The following is a 13,443-nucleotide window of genomic DNA, read 5'->3' as shown; positions in this document are numbered from 1 at the left end:
AGAGGTGAGACCAAGTCATTGTTTTACAAGTCACAAGTAAGCTTCAAGTCTAAGCACTCAAGTCCCAAGTCAAGACAGGCAAGTCCGAGTCAAGTCTCAAGTCCTAAACTTTGAGTTTCGAGTCCTAAACAAGTCATAATGTGGTCTTCACCAAATGTAATACCATTTCATATTTTTAACAAGGGTAAGAGTTGGTATATTACATTTACGCAAATCATGAATGCTTTTATATATATATATATATATATTTATTACTTTCCAAATAGACATTATATTTCTATGGAAATACATGGGTAGCCATGAAAAAGACCCCCGTTATGGGGCGCAATCGGGCGATGTACACAATTTCCCAACCTTCTCTCTCTCACACACACACTCTGTACACACTCTCTCTGTGTGGTTAAAGTAGGCTAACGTATGTCAATGGTTTTAGGAACAGCAGTAACATCAGGCAGGATTTAGGCGACCAACCTGCCTAGCCAGTTGTAGCTCAATCTTGGGTGCAATGATCACGTTCCCACACTGACTGACTGTGTGGAGGCTCATTGATTTAACGTTACGTTAGCCTACATGATACACCAGTAAAGTAATAAAATATATAGCTGTCGGCTATATTAGCCACGATTTACCGTTCTTTGTGCAGCTTCAAATGTCAAACAAAGTTGGAAGTTGTTGCGCCTCCATCTGTCATTTTCTTCCCGCATTTTTCGCAAGTTGCAATCTGTTTTTTGTTGACTACAGCGTAGTCTTTCTATCCGAAAATAATCATTTGGGCTATCATCTTTCCAAGGGCTCCGACTGAATTCACCCACCTACGTTCCTCTGTACTGCCACGCGTAACTTTTTCTCAGCTGGCACAATTTGATTGGCTGCTGTCCGATTCAAACTGTAATCCGTTAACTTCTCTGGGATAGGTGGGACGGTAACGTCCCACTTGGCCAAAATCCAGAAAAAATGTAGAGCGCCAAATTCAAATATACACTGCTCAAAAAAATAAAGGGAACACTAAAATAACACATCCTAGATCTGAATGAATGAAATATTCTTATTAAATACTTTTTTCTTTACATAGTTGAATGTGCTGACAACAAAATCACACAAAAATGATCAATGGAAATCAAATTTATCAACCCATGGAGGTCTGGATTTGGAGTCACACTCAAAATTAAAGTGGAAAACCACACTACAGGCTGATCCAACTTTGATGTAATGTCCTTAAAACAAGTCAAAATGAGGCTCAGTAGTGTGTGTGGCCTCCACGTGCCTCTATGACCTCCCTACAACGCCTGGCTCCTGATGAGGTGGCGGATGGTCTCCTGAGGGATCTCCTCCCAGACCTGGACTAAAGCATCTGCCAACTCCTGGACAGTCTGTGGTGCAACGTGGCGTTGGTGGATGGAGCGAGACATGTTGTCACAGATGTGCTCAATTGGATTCAGGTCTGGGGAACGGGCGGGCCAGTCCATAGCATCAATGCCTTCCTCTTGCAGGAACTGCTGACACACTCCAGCCAAATGAGGTCTAGCATTGTCTTGCATTAGGAGGAACCCAGGGCCAACCGAAACAGCATATGGTCTCACAAGGGGTCTGAGGATCTCATCTCGGTACCTAATGGCAGTCAGGCTACCTCTGGCGAGCACATGGAGGGCTGTGCGGCCCCCCAAAGAAATGCCACCCCACACCATGACTGACCCACCGCCAAACCGGTCATGCAGGAGGATGTTGCAGGCAGTAGAACGTTCTCCACGGCGTCTCCAGACTCTGTCACGTTTGTCACGTGCTCAGTGTGAACCTGCTTTCATCTGTGAAGAGCACAGGGCGCCAGTGGCGAATTTGCCAATCTTGGTGTTCTCTTGCAAATGCCAAACGTCCTGCACGGTGTTGGGCTGTAAGCACAACCCCCACCTGTGGACGTCGGGCTCTCATACCACGCTCATGCAGTCTGTTTCTGACCATTTGAGCAGACACATGCACATTTGTGGCCTGCTGGAGGTTATTTTGCAGGGCTCTGGCAGTGCTCCTCCTGCTCCTCCTTGCACAAAGGTGGAGGTAGCGGTTCTGCTGCTGGGTTGTTGCCCTCCTACGGCCTCCTCCACGTCTCCTGATGTACTGGCCTGTCTCCTGGTAGCGCCTCCATGCTCTGGACACTACGCTGACAGACACAGCAAACCTTCTTGCCACAGCTCGCATTGATGTGCCATCCTGGATGAGCTGCACTACCTGAGCCACTTGTGTGGGTTGTAGACTCCGTCTCATGCTACCACTAGAGTGAAAGCACCGCCAGCATTCAAAAGTGACCAAAACATCAGCCAGGAAGCATAGGAACTGAGAAGTGGTCTGTGGTCACCACCTGCAGAACCACTCCTTTATTGGGGGTGTCTTGCTAATTGCCTATAATTTCCACCTGTTGTCCTATCCATTTGCACAACAGCATGTGAAATTTATTGTCAATCAGTGTTGCTTCCTAAGTGGACAGTTTGATTTCAAAGAAGTGTGATTGACTTGGAGTTACATTGTGTTGTTTAAGTGTTCCTTTTATTTTTTTGAGCAGTGTATTACTATAAAAATCAATCTTTCATGAAATCACACATGAAAGACATCAAATTAAAGCTACACATGTTGTGAATCCAGCCAACATGTCTGATTTCAAAAAGGATTTACGGGGAAAGCACACCAAACAATTATTTTAGCTCAGTACATAGCCACAGAAAAACACAGCCATTTTCCCAGCAAAAGAGAGTAGTCACAAAAAGCAGAAATAGAGATAAAGTTAATCACTAACCTTTGATGATCTTCATCATATGACACTCATAGGACATCATGTTACACAATACATTTATGTTTTGTTCGATAATGTGCATATATATGTCCACAAATCTCGGTTTACATTGGCGCTATGTTCAGAAATGCCTCCAAAATACTCATCATAAACTTTGATGAAAGATACATGTTTTACACAGAATTGAAGATACACTTGTTCTTAATGCAACCGCTGTGTCAGAATTTTAAAAAACTTTACATAAAAAGCACACCATGCAATAATCTGAGACGGCGCTCGGATTTAACAACATTTCTCCGCCATGTTGGAGTCAACAGAAATACGAAATTACATCATAAATATTCCCTTACCTTTGATTATGTTCATCAGAATGCACTCCCAGGAATCCTAGTTCCACAATAAATCGTTGTTTTGTTCGATAATGTCCATTACTTATGTCCAATTAGCTACTTTTGCTAGCATGTGTAGTACACGTGTCCAAACGCTCGCGCAGATGCAGGCAAACGTCGGACGAAAACTTCCAAAAGTTATATTACAAGTCGAATAAACTGGTCAAACTTAGGAGAGAATCAATCTTAAGGATGTTTTTATCATTTATATCCAATAAGGTTTCAACCGGAGAATTCTTTTCAATCTCTATAAGTAATGGAACGCATGGCGATATCATGAGGAATGCGCATGACCTAGAACTGGTAATCTGCCAGACCACTGACTCAAACACCTCCCATCCGGTCCCACATCACACTATAGCCTTCATTCAGCGTTATACAGACTGTTGACATCTAGTGGAAGGCATAGGAAGTGCAAACAGATCCATATATTACAGGGAATTGAATAGGCGATGAGTTTAACAATAACCAGTCTCAGAATTCTCACTTCCTGTTTGGATTTTTTTCTCAGGTTTTTGCCTGCCATATGAGTTCTGTTATACTCACAGACATCATTCAAACCGTTTTAGAAACTTCAGAGTGTTTTATATCCAATAGTAATAATAATATGCATATATTAGTATCTGGGACAGAGTAGTAGGCAGTTCACTATGGGCACTCAATTCATCCAAAAGTGAAAATGCTGCCCCCTATATCAAAGAAGTTAAATGAAGAGTTGATGCACTGCACACTTTTTTAATAGCATCATTTTTTATATTTGGGCTTGGAGAGGGTATCAAGTCAGTTCGAGTCAAAAGGTTCAAGTCCAAGTTAAGTCACGAGTCATTGGTGTTAAAGTCGAGTTGCAAGTCATCCTATTTGTGACTCGAGTCCACAGCTCTGCTGTTTTCTCTCATACTGTTTCTCTCATGTTTCACTCCTTTATCTCTCGCTCAGAACCTTTGTTGCTTCTCTCTCTGCTGTATATTTCCATCCTATCCCAATCATCTGTCTGTCTTTCCTCTCCTCTGTGTCCCTCTCTTCTCCTCTCAGGACTCTCGCCATTCTGACTACAGGGTAACAACAGACCAAAGGAGTGAATCGGACCAGTAGTTGTGTGTGTGTGTGTGTGTGTGTGTGTGTGTGTGTGTGTGTGTGTGTGTGTGTGTGTGTGTGTGTGTGTGTGTGTGTGTGTGTGTGTGTGTGTGTGTGTGTGTGTGTGTGTGTGTGTGTGTGTGTGTGTGTGTGTGTGTGTGTTTCCTCCTGGCATGGAAATACTTTTGTTCGACATCACAATGCTCTCTGAAACACGCACGCACACACACACACACACGGCCAGAGAAGCCTGCCTGGAATAAGAAGGATAAACACAGAGGCTGATTGGATAGGCTACATACAGCCCACCAAATTTGAACCCTTTTCCCTTTTTGGTGATCCTCTCTCTCTCACTTACTCACTCTCTCACTTACTCGCTCTCTCACTTACTCACTCTCTCCTTTACTCATTCTCTCACTTACTCACTCTCTCACTTACTCACTCTCTCACTTACTCACTCTCTCCTTTACTCACTATCTCAGTTACTCACTCTCTCAGTTACTCACTCTCTCACTTACTCACTCTCTATTACTCACTCTCTCACTTACTCACTCTCTGTTACTCACTATCTCAGTTACTCACTCCCTCACTTACTCACTCTCTCAGTTACTCACTCTCTCACTTACTCACTCTCTCACTTACTCACTCTCTCACTTACTCACTCTCTCACTTACTCACTCTCTCACTTACTCACTCCCTCACTTACTCACTCTCTCACTTACTCACTCTCTGTTACTCACTCTCTCAGTTACTCACTCGCTCAGTTACTCACTCTCTCAGTTACTCACTCTTTCAGTCACTCACTCACTCACTCTCTGTTACTCACTCTCTCAATTACTCACTCTCTCGGTTACTCACTCTCTCAGTTACTCACTCTCTCACTTACTCACTCTCTCACTTACACACGCTCTCACTTACTCACTCTCTCAGTTACTCACTCTCTGTTACTCACTCTCTCACTTACTCACTCTCTCACTTACTCACTCTCTCACTTACTCACTCTCTCCGTTACTCACTCTCTCCGTTACTCACTCTCTCCGTTACTCACTCTCTCCGTTACTCACTCTCTCAGTTACTCACTCTCTCAGTTACTCACTCTCTCAGTTACTCACTCTCTCACTTACTCATTCACTCACTCTCTCACTTACTCACTCTCTGTCACTCACTCACTTACTCACTCTCTCACTTACTCACTTTCTCAGTTACTCACGCTCTCAGTGACTCACTCTCTAAGTGACTCACTTACTCACTCTCTCGCTTACTCACTCTCTCGCTTACTCACTCTCTCACTTACTCACTCTCTCACTTACTCACTCTCTCACTTACTCACTCTCTCACACAAACACACACACATAGTCCCTCTGCCAGCCAGCAGTGCTCATTTTCACACCTCTGATGTATGGGTGTCTGCACAGTCATCTCTCTCACTCTGACACTCTGTGTTCTCCTCACAGGCCTGTAGGAGAACGCCTGTCAGCTCCTCTTAACTACCCTTGCCTGCCTGGCTGACACACCACACACACACTGCGTCCTACCCCTTCCTGCATAGCTGACAGGCCTGGGCTGTAAATGTTCTACACATTCATCAGAGTAGCTGTGTTGGTCTAACATGATGCATCAGTCTGTAGTTTAGTAGATGGTGTGGTGGGAGGTTGGATACAGAGTAGTAGTTAGAGAGAAAATAATATCCACTCACCTTGTGCTGGAGTTCACATTCCTTTTCCTGAATTGTAGAAAGTGTTGAGTACCAGCTTTACGTGTGTGTGTGTGTGTGTGTGGGTGTGAGTGTTAGTGAGTGAGCGGGTGTGTTTGTGAGTGAGCGGGTGTGAGTGTTAGTGAGTGAGCGGGTGTGTTTGTGAGTGAGAAGGTGTGTGTCTACTGTACATGTATGAAGTGCATGGTTGTTTTATTGCAGCATCAACCGTTCATCCTTTTCCCTCTTCACCACTTTACATTTCTAATCTTCCGTCCTCTGCCTTCCTCCCTCTCATCCTCTGTCCCTTTCCACACTCCTGCCTTTCCTACAAAATGTCCCCGAACTGGACTCATCTTTGGTCGCCAACCAAACAGCCCAACAGACAACATCCAACCCTCCATCCCTATCTTCATTATAGAACATTGAGATGCTGCCAGCTAGCTGTGTGTAGGCTGGTGATTAGAACCTGCAGCTTGTTGCCTCAGATAGCATGATGTACTTTATGTGTCAGTGTGTTTGGGGGGTGTGCTGTAGAATTAAGTAGCTGTGTGGTTTTTGTCCCGTTGCTTGCTCAGTATCCGTACACCGTCATTATCATGTGTTCCCACCTCATATGTTGGTATTTATTTTCCCGGTTTGTTTGCATATTGTACTGTATTTTAGTGTTAATGCTTTTTAGTGTATTTGTTTTGCAGTGCTCATGTATTTTCTACTCACCCTCGTGTCATACTGTATGTTGTAGTTGACTGTGTATTTTTGATTTGGGGGTTTTGTGGCTCCTGTGTGTCTTCCTTTTGCCTGCTGTTTGATTTGATGATCGGGCAAGTGATCAAGACTGCCATCCCAGAATACTTCACTTCTCAACTCTCACTGACCACCCTTTGTACCCCCTAGCAGATTACCCATAATCTCCTGCCTGCCTGCTTGCCTACCTCCTCTCATCACCATCAACACAGGAAGACTGAGCCAGGACCCTCATACTAACTGCTATTTTATTTCTCTCTCTCTCTCTGCACTGCCCCTCTTTCTCCATCCCTCAATCTCTATCCCCCCTGCCCCCACCTTTCTCTCTCTAACAGATTAAGGTGGTAAATGCGTTCCGTAGCTCTCTTTACCCGGGGCTAGAGAACCGAGAATCAAAAAATTCCATCCATAACTTCATGGCCCACCCTGAGTTTGTTCCCCTGTCTGAGGAAGAGGCGCGGATCCCTGACATCGATGAGAGCAGCAGTGATGAGGTGGAGCTCCAGCATATGCCCAGCTCCTTCTCTGGGGGGGCAGAAGCTCCAGACATCAGCCAGGAGGCCTCCTGCTGATCACCTCCTCTCTTCTCCTCTCTTCCGTTCTGCTCTGTCCATCCCCCCTGTCGGCCGGCTGGTTACCCTCCTGCACTTCCTCTCTTCCACCACCAGGAGGACAAGCGGTACGCCACTCATCTCACAGAGGGTAGACCCAGAGCAGGCAAGGGGTCCCAGTGTCTCCCCCTCTTCACCTTACCCTCTTCACCTACTCCTCTTCCTCCGCCTCCTGTTCCCTCCACTTCCTGAATCCTACACCTACCTCTCACCTGCCCCACCCACACACCCCACCTTGCCATTCCCATGGGCTGGCACTGACTGTGGTGTGTATACCCTTTAAGTATGTGCAGCAGAGTGACATATAGACCATCAAATCACATCGCGCCCCAAACTCATGGGTGGGAGGGGCCATGTGGGGTCCACCAGTCTGCTCTGTCGAAGGCTGTAGCCTGTCCTGCTGTCCATGTTTGGAGTTTTAATATCTTTTTTTTTTGTCCTGTAACATTTCATTGTTTTATTTTAACCTCAGATAGCTCAGAACTGAAACACAACATGTTTATCCTCTTGTACGTGCTAATTACACCCTGCATACACTAACTGACACAGAACTTTTAGAGTATATCTATGTGTACATACAGTATATATGCTTTATAGGCTCTTCAGCACAGCTCCAAGCTGATTTGATGATCAGATGGACATGGGCCATGTGATTTAACAGCTTTCAGCTACTAAGTTTTTGCCACTCCATTTCTCAATCTGTGTTTTAACTGTACAGTGTGTATGCATTGGATCTGTTTTGAAGCAAGATGTACTAATGGGTTATGCAGTTCAATCCAGGAACCCATGTCTTCATTCATTCTGATAAACTACATATTTTCAAGGATGAAGGTTCAACCGTCTAAACATCTCTCACTTTAGTTTGGTTCTTCTGGGTCCATTTGACATGATTTTATTATGATTTCTCCTGTTTTTATGGAAGGAAAGTACAAAGGATGCTAGTCTATATTAACAGAAAAGAGAACTATCTTAAAACAACACATTCAAAGAAAAGCTAGCAGCAGGCTAGAGCCAGAGGGAACCCCCTCTCTGTGGAGTGGGATCATAGCAAGACCATGTGGAAAAAAAGGGAGGGGGATCTCCCTCATCGGATAACATCATCCCATCCAATCAGGGTTCTGGTTTTCCCTAGCCCGTTGAGAGGAAGTTGACAGCTTACGATACTGCCTCAATATGGAGTAAGAATAAGAACGTCCGTTTCTCCCTCTCTCGTATGCGTAATGTGTTTGATCCATGTTTCAGCCGTGTTAAACATAATGGGAATTTAGAGATTGTTTTGGGAGTCGTTATTTGTCGGGGTTAGAACCTACCTTTTCCTGTGTTTAAGACAGAAATGGGTAGTTGTTTTTTCTTTAGTCTGTCACTCCTTTTTTCCACACATAAAAAAACAGAACACGAACACATGCTGATCTGTACCTTAACAAGGCAAATGTACAACTCTTTTTTCACTGTTGACGAAAGGGCGTTGGGCTTGTTCCTGTTAGCTACAGCTTGACCGTGTGTGTCATTATCAAGTGTCACTGTGTCTGCTTCAGAGTGACAAAGGACTATCGATCTCTCCCACAATGCCTCTGGGAGATGCAACCATTAGAGGCTGGCCTGCTAGCATAAGGACACAACACATCCCCACATGTCCTCTAGGGTCAACCCACCTACCAACCAACCCACCAACCACAGATAATGGCCTAACAACAAGAGGAATACTCTAACAACAAGAGGAATACTCTAAGAAGAAGAGGAATACTCTAAGAAGAAGAGGACGATACAACCAGAGATGTTGAGACAACCTGAGAGCTCCTGTATTGTGTGGTGTATGTCGTTGTTTTAAATGATGGTACAGAGAGTTTCAACTTGGGCTGACTCCCACTCCGACCACCAACTCTGTGACAGAGAGTGTGAAGCCCTCAACAGGATATGTGCTATCGATGTACTACTGCCATATTTTCAACCTTATTTTCATATCTAGGTTACTTACTACGATAGAACCCTCTGATGATACACCTTTTCTACTTACTCAGAGACATATTTTATAGGTTGTTGTTGTTGTTTCGTACCCCATCGTTATTGAGGTTTCATTTCTATTCCACTCTGACCCCAAAATTGATGGATGCAAAACAACGTGTCACTGCCAATATATGTGTCATGGACTACAACGATGTTTACAGAACATAGTCTGCCTGCTGCCGTAAGCCTGCTGCCGTAAGCCTGCTGCCGTAAGCCTGCTGCCGTAAGCCTGCTGCCGTAAGCCTGCTGCCGTAAGCCTGCTCGCGCTGCGCCTCCCTCTTCTGGCTGGTCTCCTTGCTTAGTACATCATTATTGGGAAGCTTTCTTGCATGATTTTCATATAAACTAAATGTTTTGTTCATTTTTTACAATTCTTCTGTATTTTTATATTTAGTATTTTTTAATATTTTGGAATATATATGTATAGGCTGAAGTGTTTTGGTGACAGTACAGTCCATGAAGGAGATGAATCAACAGCAGAATATGTTTCTATATACAGTATATTTATGCCACATTTGTAACCCATGGTTGGTTGTCCGATGCTGGGGCTAAGGAAGCTAAAAATAAACTGTTTACTCACTGTAGGCCATGCGATTGGACATACTCTTTCAGCAATCTAGCCTTACCACCTCTTTCCCTTCACTATATACAGTCTTAAAGAGACAGTAGCTTAAATTCTGCTATTTCTCTCAGTAACTTAAATCAAATGAGGTCCCAATGAAAGCGAGTCAAATAGAACATGGTAGTAAACAGAACATTGAAGTAATGTTAAATTAATTTGGAGTATATATGATTTTTAATCTCTATATAAATATATTTATTACATGGGGTCTGTTCTTTCAGACTAATATGACTGGGAGTTTAATTTATTTTTTGAGAGGATCGGTGCACTTAGACAACTGGGTAGTGACTTTAGTCGACTTGTCGAAAATAGGGCATAAATGTCGATTTCATCCAAATCAAGCGTTAACCTTTTTTATTCTAATGACTTAGGAAACTGTTTAGAGTAGAACTGTTAAACCGGTAGTGACATCACTTCCTCTTCCTGTTTGTGTCCGTAAACAGAAACAAGATGCTTTTGCTGTTGTGTCCGTTACATGCTGACCAAACCGGCTCTACACGTGCGTCATCGTGCGCATATTGATTTTGTCTATCCCTACCAGACATGTTCATGACACTTAGGTTAAAATACCAAAACCAACTTTTAATTAGCTATATTAATTTGGGGAAAGGTCGAAACACAGATGAAACATTTGCTGTTGCTAGCTAATTTGTCTAGGAGATAAACATTGGGTTGCTGTTTAGTTATTTTTTTAAATTGATCTCTCCTTGTTCATCTTTCTTCTGTGGATTTTATATGGCTGTGTGGACCTTGTTCATCTTTCAGTCACTCACGTGGGTATATGCTTGTAAAAACCAATGAGTAGATGGTAAGGCGGAACTTACAGTGCATTAAGCGTCTAAAATAGAAGCAAGTTCTATTTTAGTGCCTGGCTATGCAGACGCCCGTTGATGCGCATAAGCAGTTTGGATTAAATGATTGAATAACATGTATGTGGACATTTACTTTCCAACACTCGCGCACACAAGTGGACAGTTTGGTCAGCATGTTAGACAGACAGACTCATTTTCGGGACACATTTTGGGGACTCGTTTTCAATGGTAAATCTTTATTTTCTTCTGAGATAATCTATTTGGAAGACTGCACTTCTACATTGAATATACTGTGTAAATATTGCCATGGGATGATTTTGAACTTTGAACTCTAGGTAATGAAAAGGGGACAGTCAGTCAGTGATCACCTAGCATAGCTTTAAGAATGTTCTGCCAAAGTCTTGTTTTGTACAATTGTTGTTGTTTTTTAATACTTTTTCTTTTTGACCAGATTGTTTTAAACTATTATTGTCAGGTGAATGTATTTCCATACTTTCCATCTCCCCAAAATAGCAAATGTTGTTGCATGTAAATGTGGACAGAGAATGCAAAGAACTTGAAGCGTCGCTAAGATTGTCCTTCTTCTATTGCCATGGTTGTGCTGTTTTGATCTCTTATTGAACTGGTTGCCCTTCCATTCTACAGGTGAACAGATACTCCATCCGCTAGAAACACCCCAATCTTTTTGTTTGTTTGCTGTTTTGTTATTAACCTTGGCACAACTGTACTACAGAAGCAGACCAACAGGTCTGTATGTCTGAGGTGGATGGAGAACTAAAGAACAGCCAGACAGTCCTTACAAAGTTTGGTTTCTCTGTTGGACAAGCCCATTGCTGCTTCTGACCAATCTGTAAGACCTTTCCTCTTATTGCACATGTCTCAGTTATGACTCATGTATGACAAAATGAACATGCTAAGGCATTGTGCAATAACTGTTGACTGTAAAGGACTGCATTGCTTCTCCAAAGCGTTGTCTTTCTTAGATAGCTTTCTTTTCTTTGGGTTTGGGGGATTTCTTCTGGGGCAGCTTCTCCACAGTTGTAAATAAATAAAAAATGGAAAACTGGAATATCACATTTTAAAGTCATAACCCTTTTATTTGACATAGGCAATGTTTACCCGAACCAGTTCTTGTGTTTTAATACATTTTCACTTGCATCTAATTGCGAAAAGACAGAAAAAAAACTTTCTGTAATTTATATGATACACAGTAATAGACACTGGTGTTATTTTTGTATAAACATAATATCATCTGTGTGGCATGCATGACGTATAAACAATTTGGTGGTTTAAAGCAATATGTCCAACCTGGTAGGATTGGTACTTTCGTGTTCTGTGTAGCCTAAACCACGCTGTACTAGAGAGAAAAAAATTGCCATTTGGAAAAAAGCTAGCTGTTCAATGTTCTGCATGTTTAAGTATGGAATGAGACATCCCAAATGTTTACCTGCTTCCAAAACAAAACTCTCACATTTTGACTGAGTTGCTGTCCCAGTGAAACACACTGAGAGGATGCTGCCTTGAAAATATAGGATGGGGTGGAGGAGAGGAGAGGAGAGCTGGGATGGGGTGGAGGAGAGATGGGGTGGAGGAGGGATGGGGTGGGGTGGAGGAGAGGAGAGATGGGATGGGGTGGAGGAGAGATGTGGTGCAGGAGGGATGGGGTGGGGTGGAGGAGAGATGGGTGGGGTGGAGGAGGGATGGGGTGGGGTGGAGGAGGGATGGGGTGGAGGAGAGGAGAGATGGGATGGGGTGGGGTGGAGGAGAGATGGGATGGGGTGGGGTGGAGGAGGGATGAGGTGGGGTGGAGGAGAGATGGGGTGGGGTGGAGGAGGGATGGGGTGGGGTGGAGGAGAGATGGGGTGGGGTGGAGGAGGGATGAGGTGGGGTGGAGGAGAGATGGGTGGGGTGGAGGAGAGGAGAGATGGGATGGGGTGGAGGAGTGATGAGGTGGGGTGGGGTGGGGTGGAGGAGAGGAGAGATGGGATGGGTTGGAGGAGCGATGGGGTGGGGTGGGGTGGAGGAGAGATGGGATGGGGTGGGTGGATGAATGGGGTGGATGGATGGGTGGATGTGTGAATGGGACTCCAATTCAATTTCACAAAGATCAGTTCAATGAAATGCTTTCTCTGTACGTACTGTAACATGTCCCTGTTGAGTACTTCATCACTAGTGTGGAATGATTACTACCTGGATATTAACTAAGGTACTTGTTGACTGTGTCATTGTTCATTCATAAGGGACTAACAGCAACCACGCAGTCTACCATCTGACTTTACCCCATCTCACCATAGCAGACGGATGTGAAAACCAGCTCAACAAAAGCTTCATACATTAACTATATAACACCAATTTGTAATTTAACCATGAATATTGTTTATTTTTTATTTTTTGGTTTTTAGAAATAACAATCCTTATCACTAGTCCCATGCTGAATCTCTTTCAGCACCGACTGAGAAGTAATGATGATGCTATGCTGTTCATTGTTTATTCCATCATCCAGCCAAAGCCATGGAGAATCACTCTTTAACAAGGTAGGCATTCTTTACTCAGCTCATCATTTCACAAGTATCACATCAATCGATTTCCTCATTACTCTCCCTCTCTCATTCCATCTCCCTCCATCCAAGGACTGAGCTTGTCTGCTGTTGTGCCAAACTGCAGTCAACCTCTTCTAGCAGCAGCATCTCAGATGTGTGAGATTCTTTACTG

At 43.7% G+C, this 13,443-nt stretch overlaps 1 protein-coding gene across 1 annotated transcript in view; it reads left to right on the top strand.

Moving 5' to 3' along the window:
• LOC129816011 (plasma membrane calcium-transporting ATPase 1-like) overlaps positions 1–11,807 on the top strand; it is a 188,618-nt gene extending 176,811 nt beyond the window's left edge. The window contains exon 21 of the mRNA XM_055870207.1: positions 7,018–11,807. Within this exon, the coding sequence (XP_055726182.1) occupies positions 7,018–7,254 (237 nt within the window). The 3' untranslated portion in view covers positions 7,255–11,807. The remainder of the gene's footprint in view (positions 1–7,017) is intronic.
• The last annotated feature ends 1,636 nt before the right edge of the window (positions 11,808–13,443 follow it).

Source organism: Salvelinus fontinalis, chromosome 18 (genome assembly GCF_029448725.1).
Source record: "Salvelinus fontinalis isolate EN_2023a chromosome 18, ASM2944872v1, whole genome shotgun sequence".
Taxonomy (NCBI): Eukaryota; Metazoa; Chordata; class Actinopteri; order Salmoniformes; family Salmonidae; genus Salvelinus; species Salvelinus fontinalis.
This window is presented reverse-complemented; position numbering and strand designations above follow the sequence as displayed.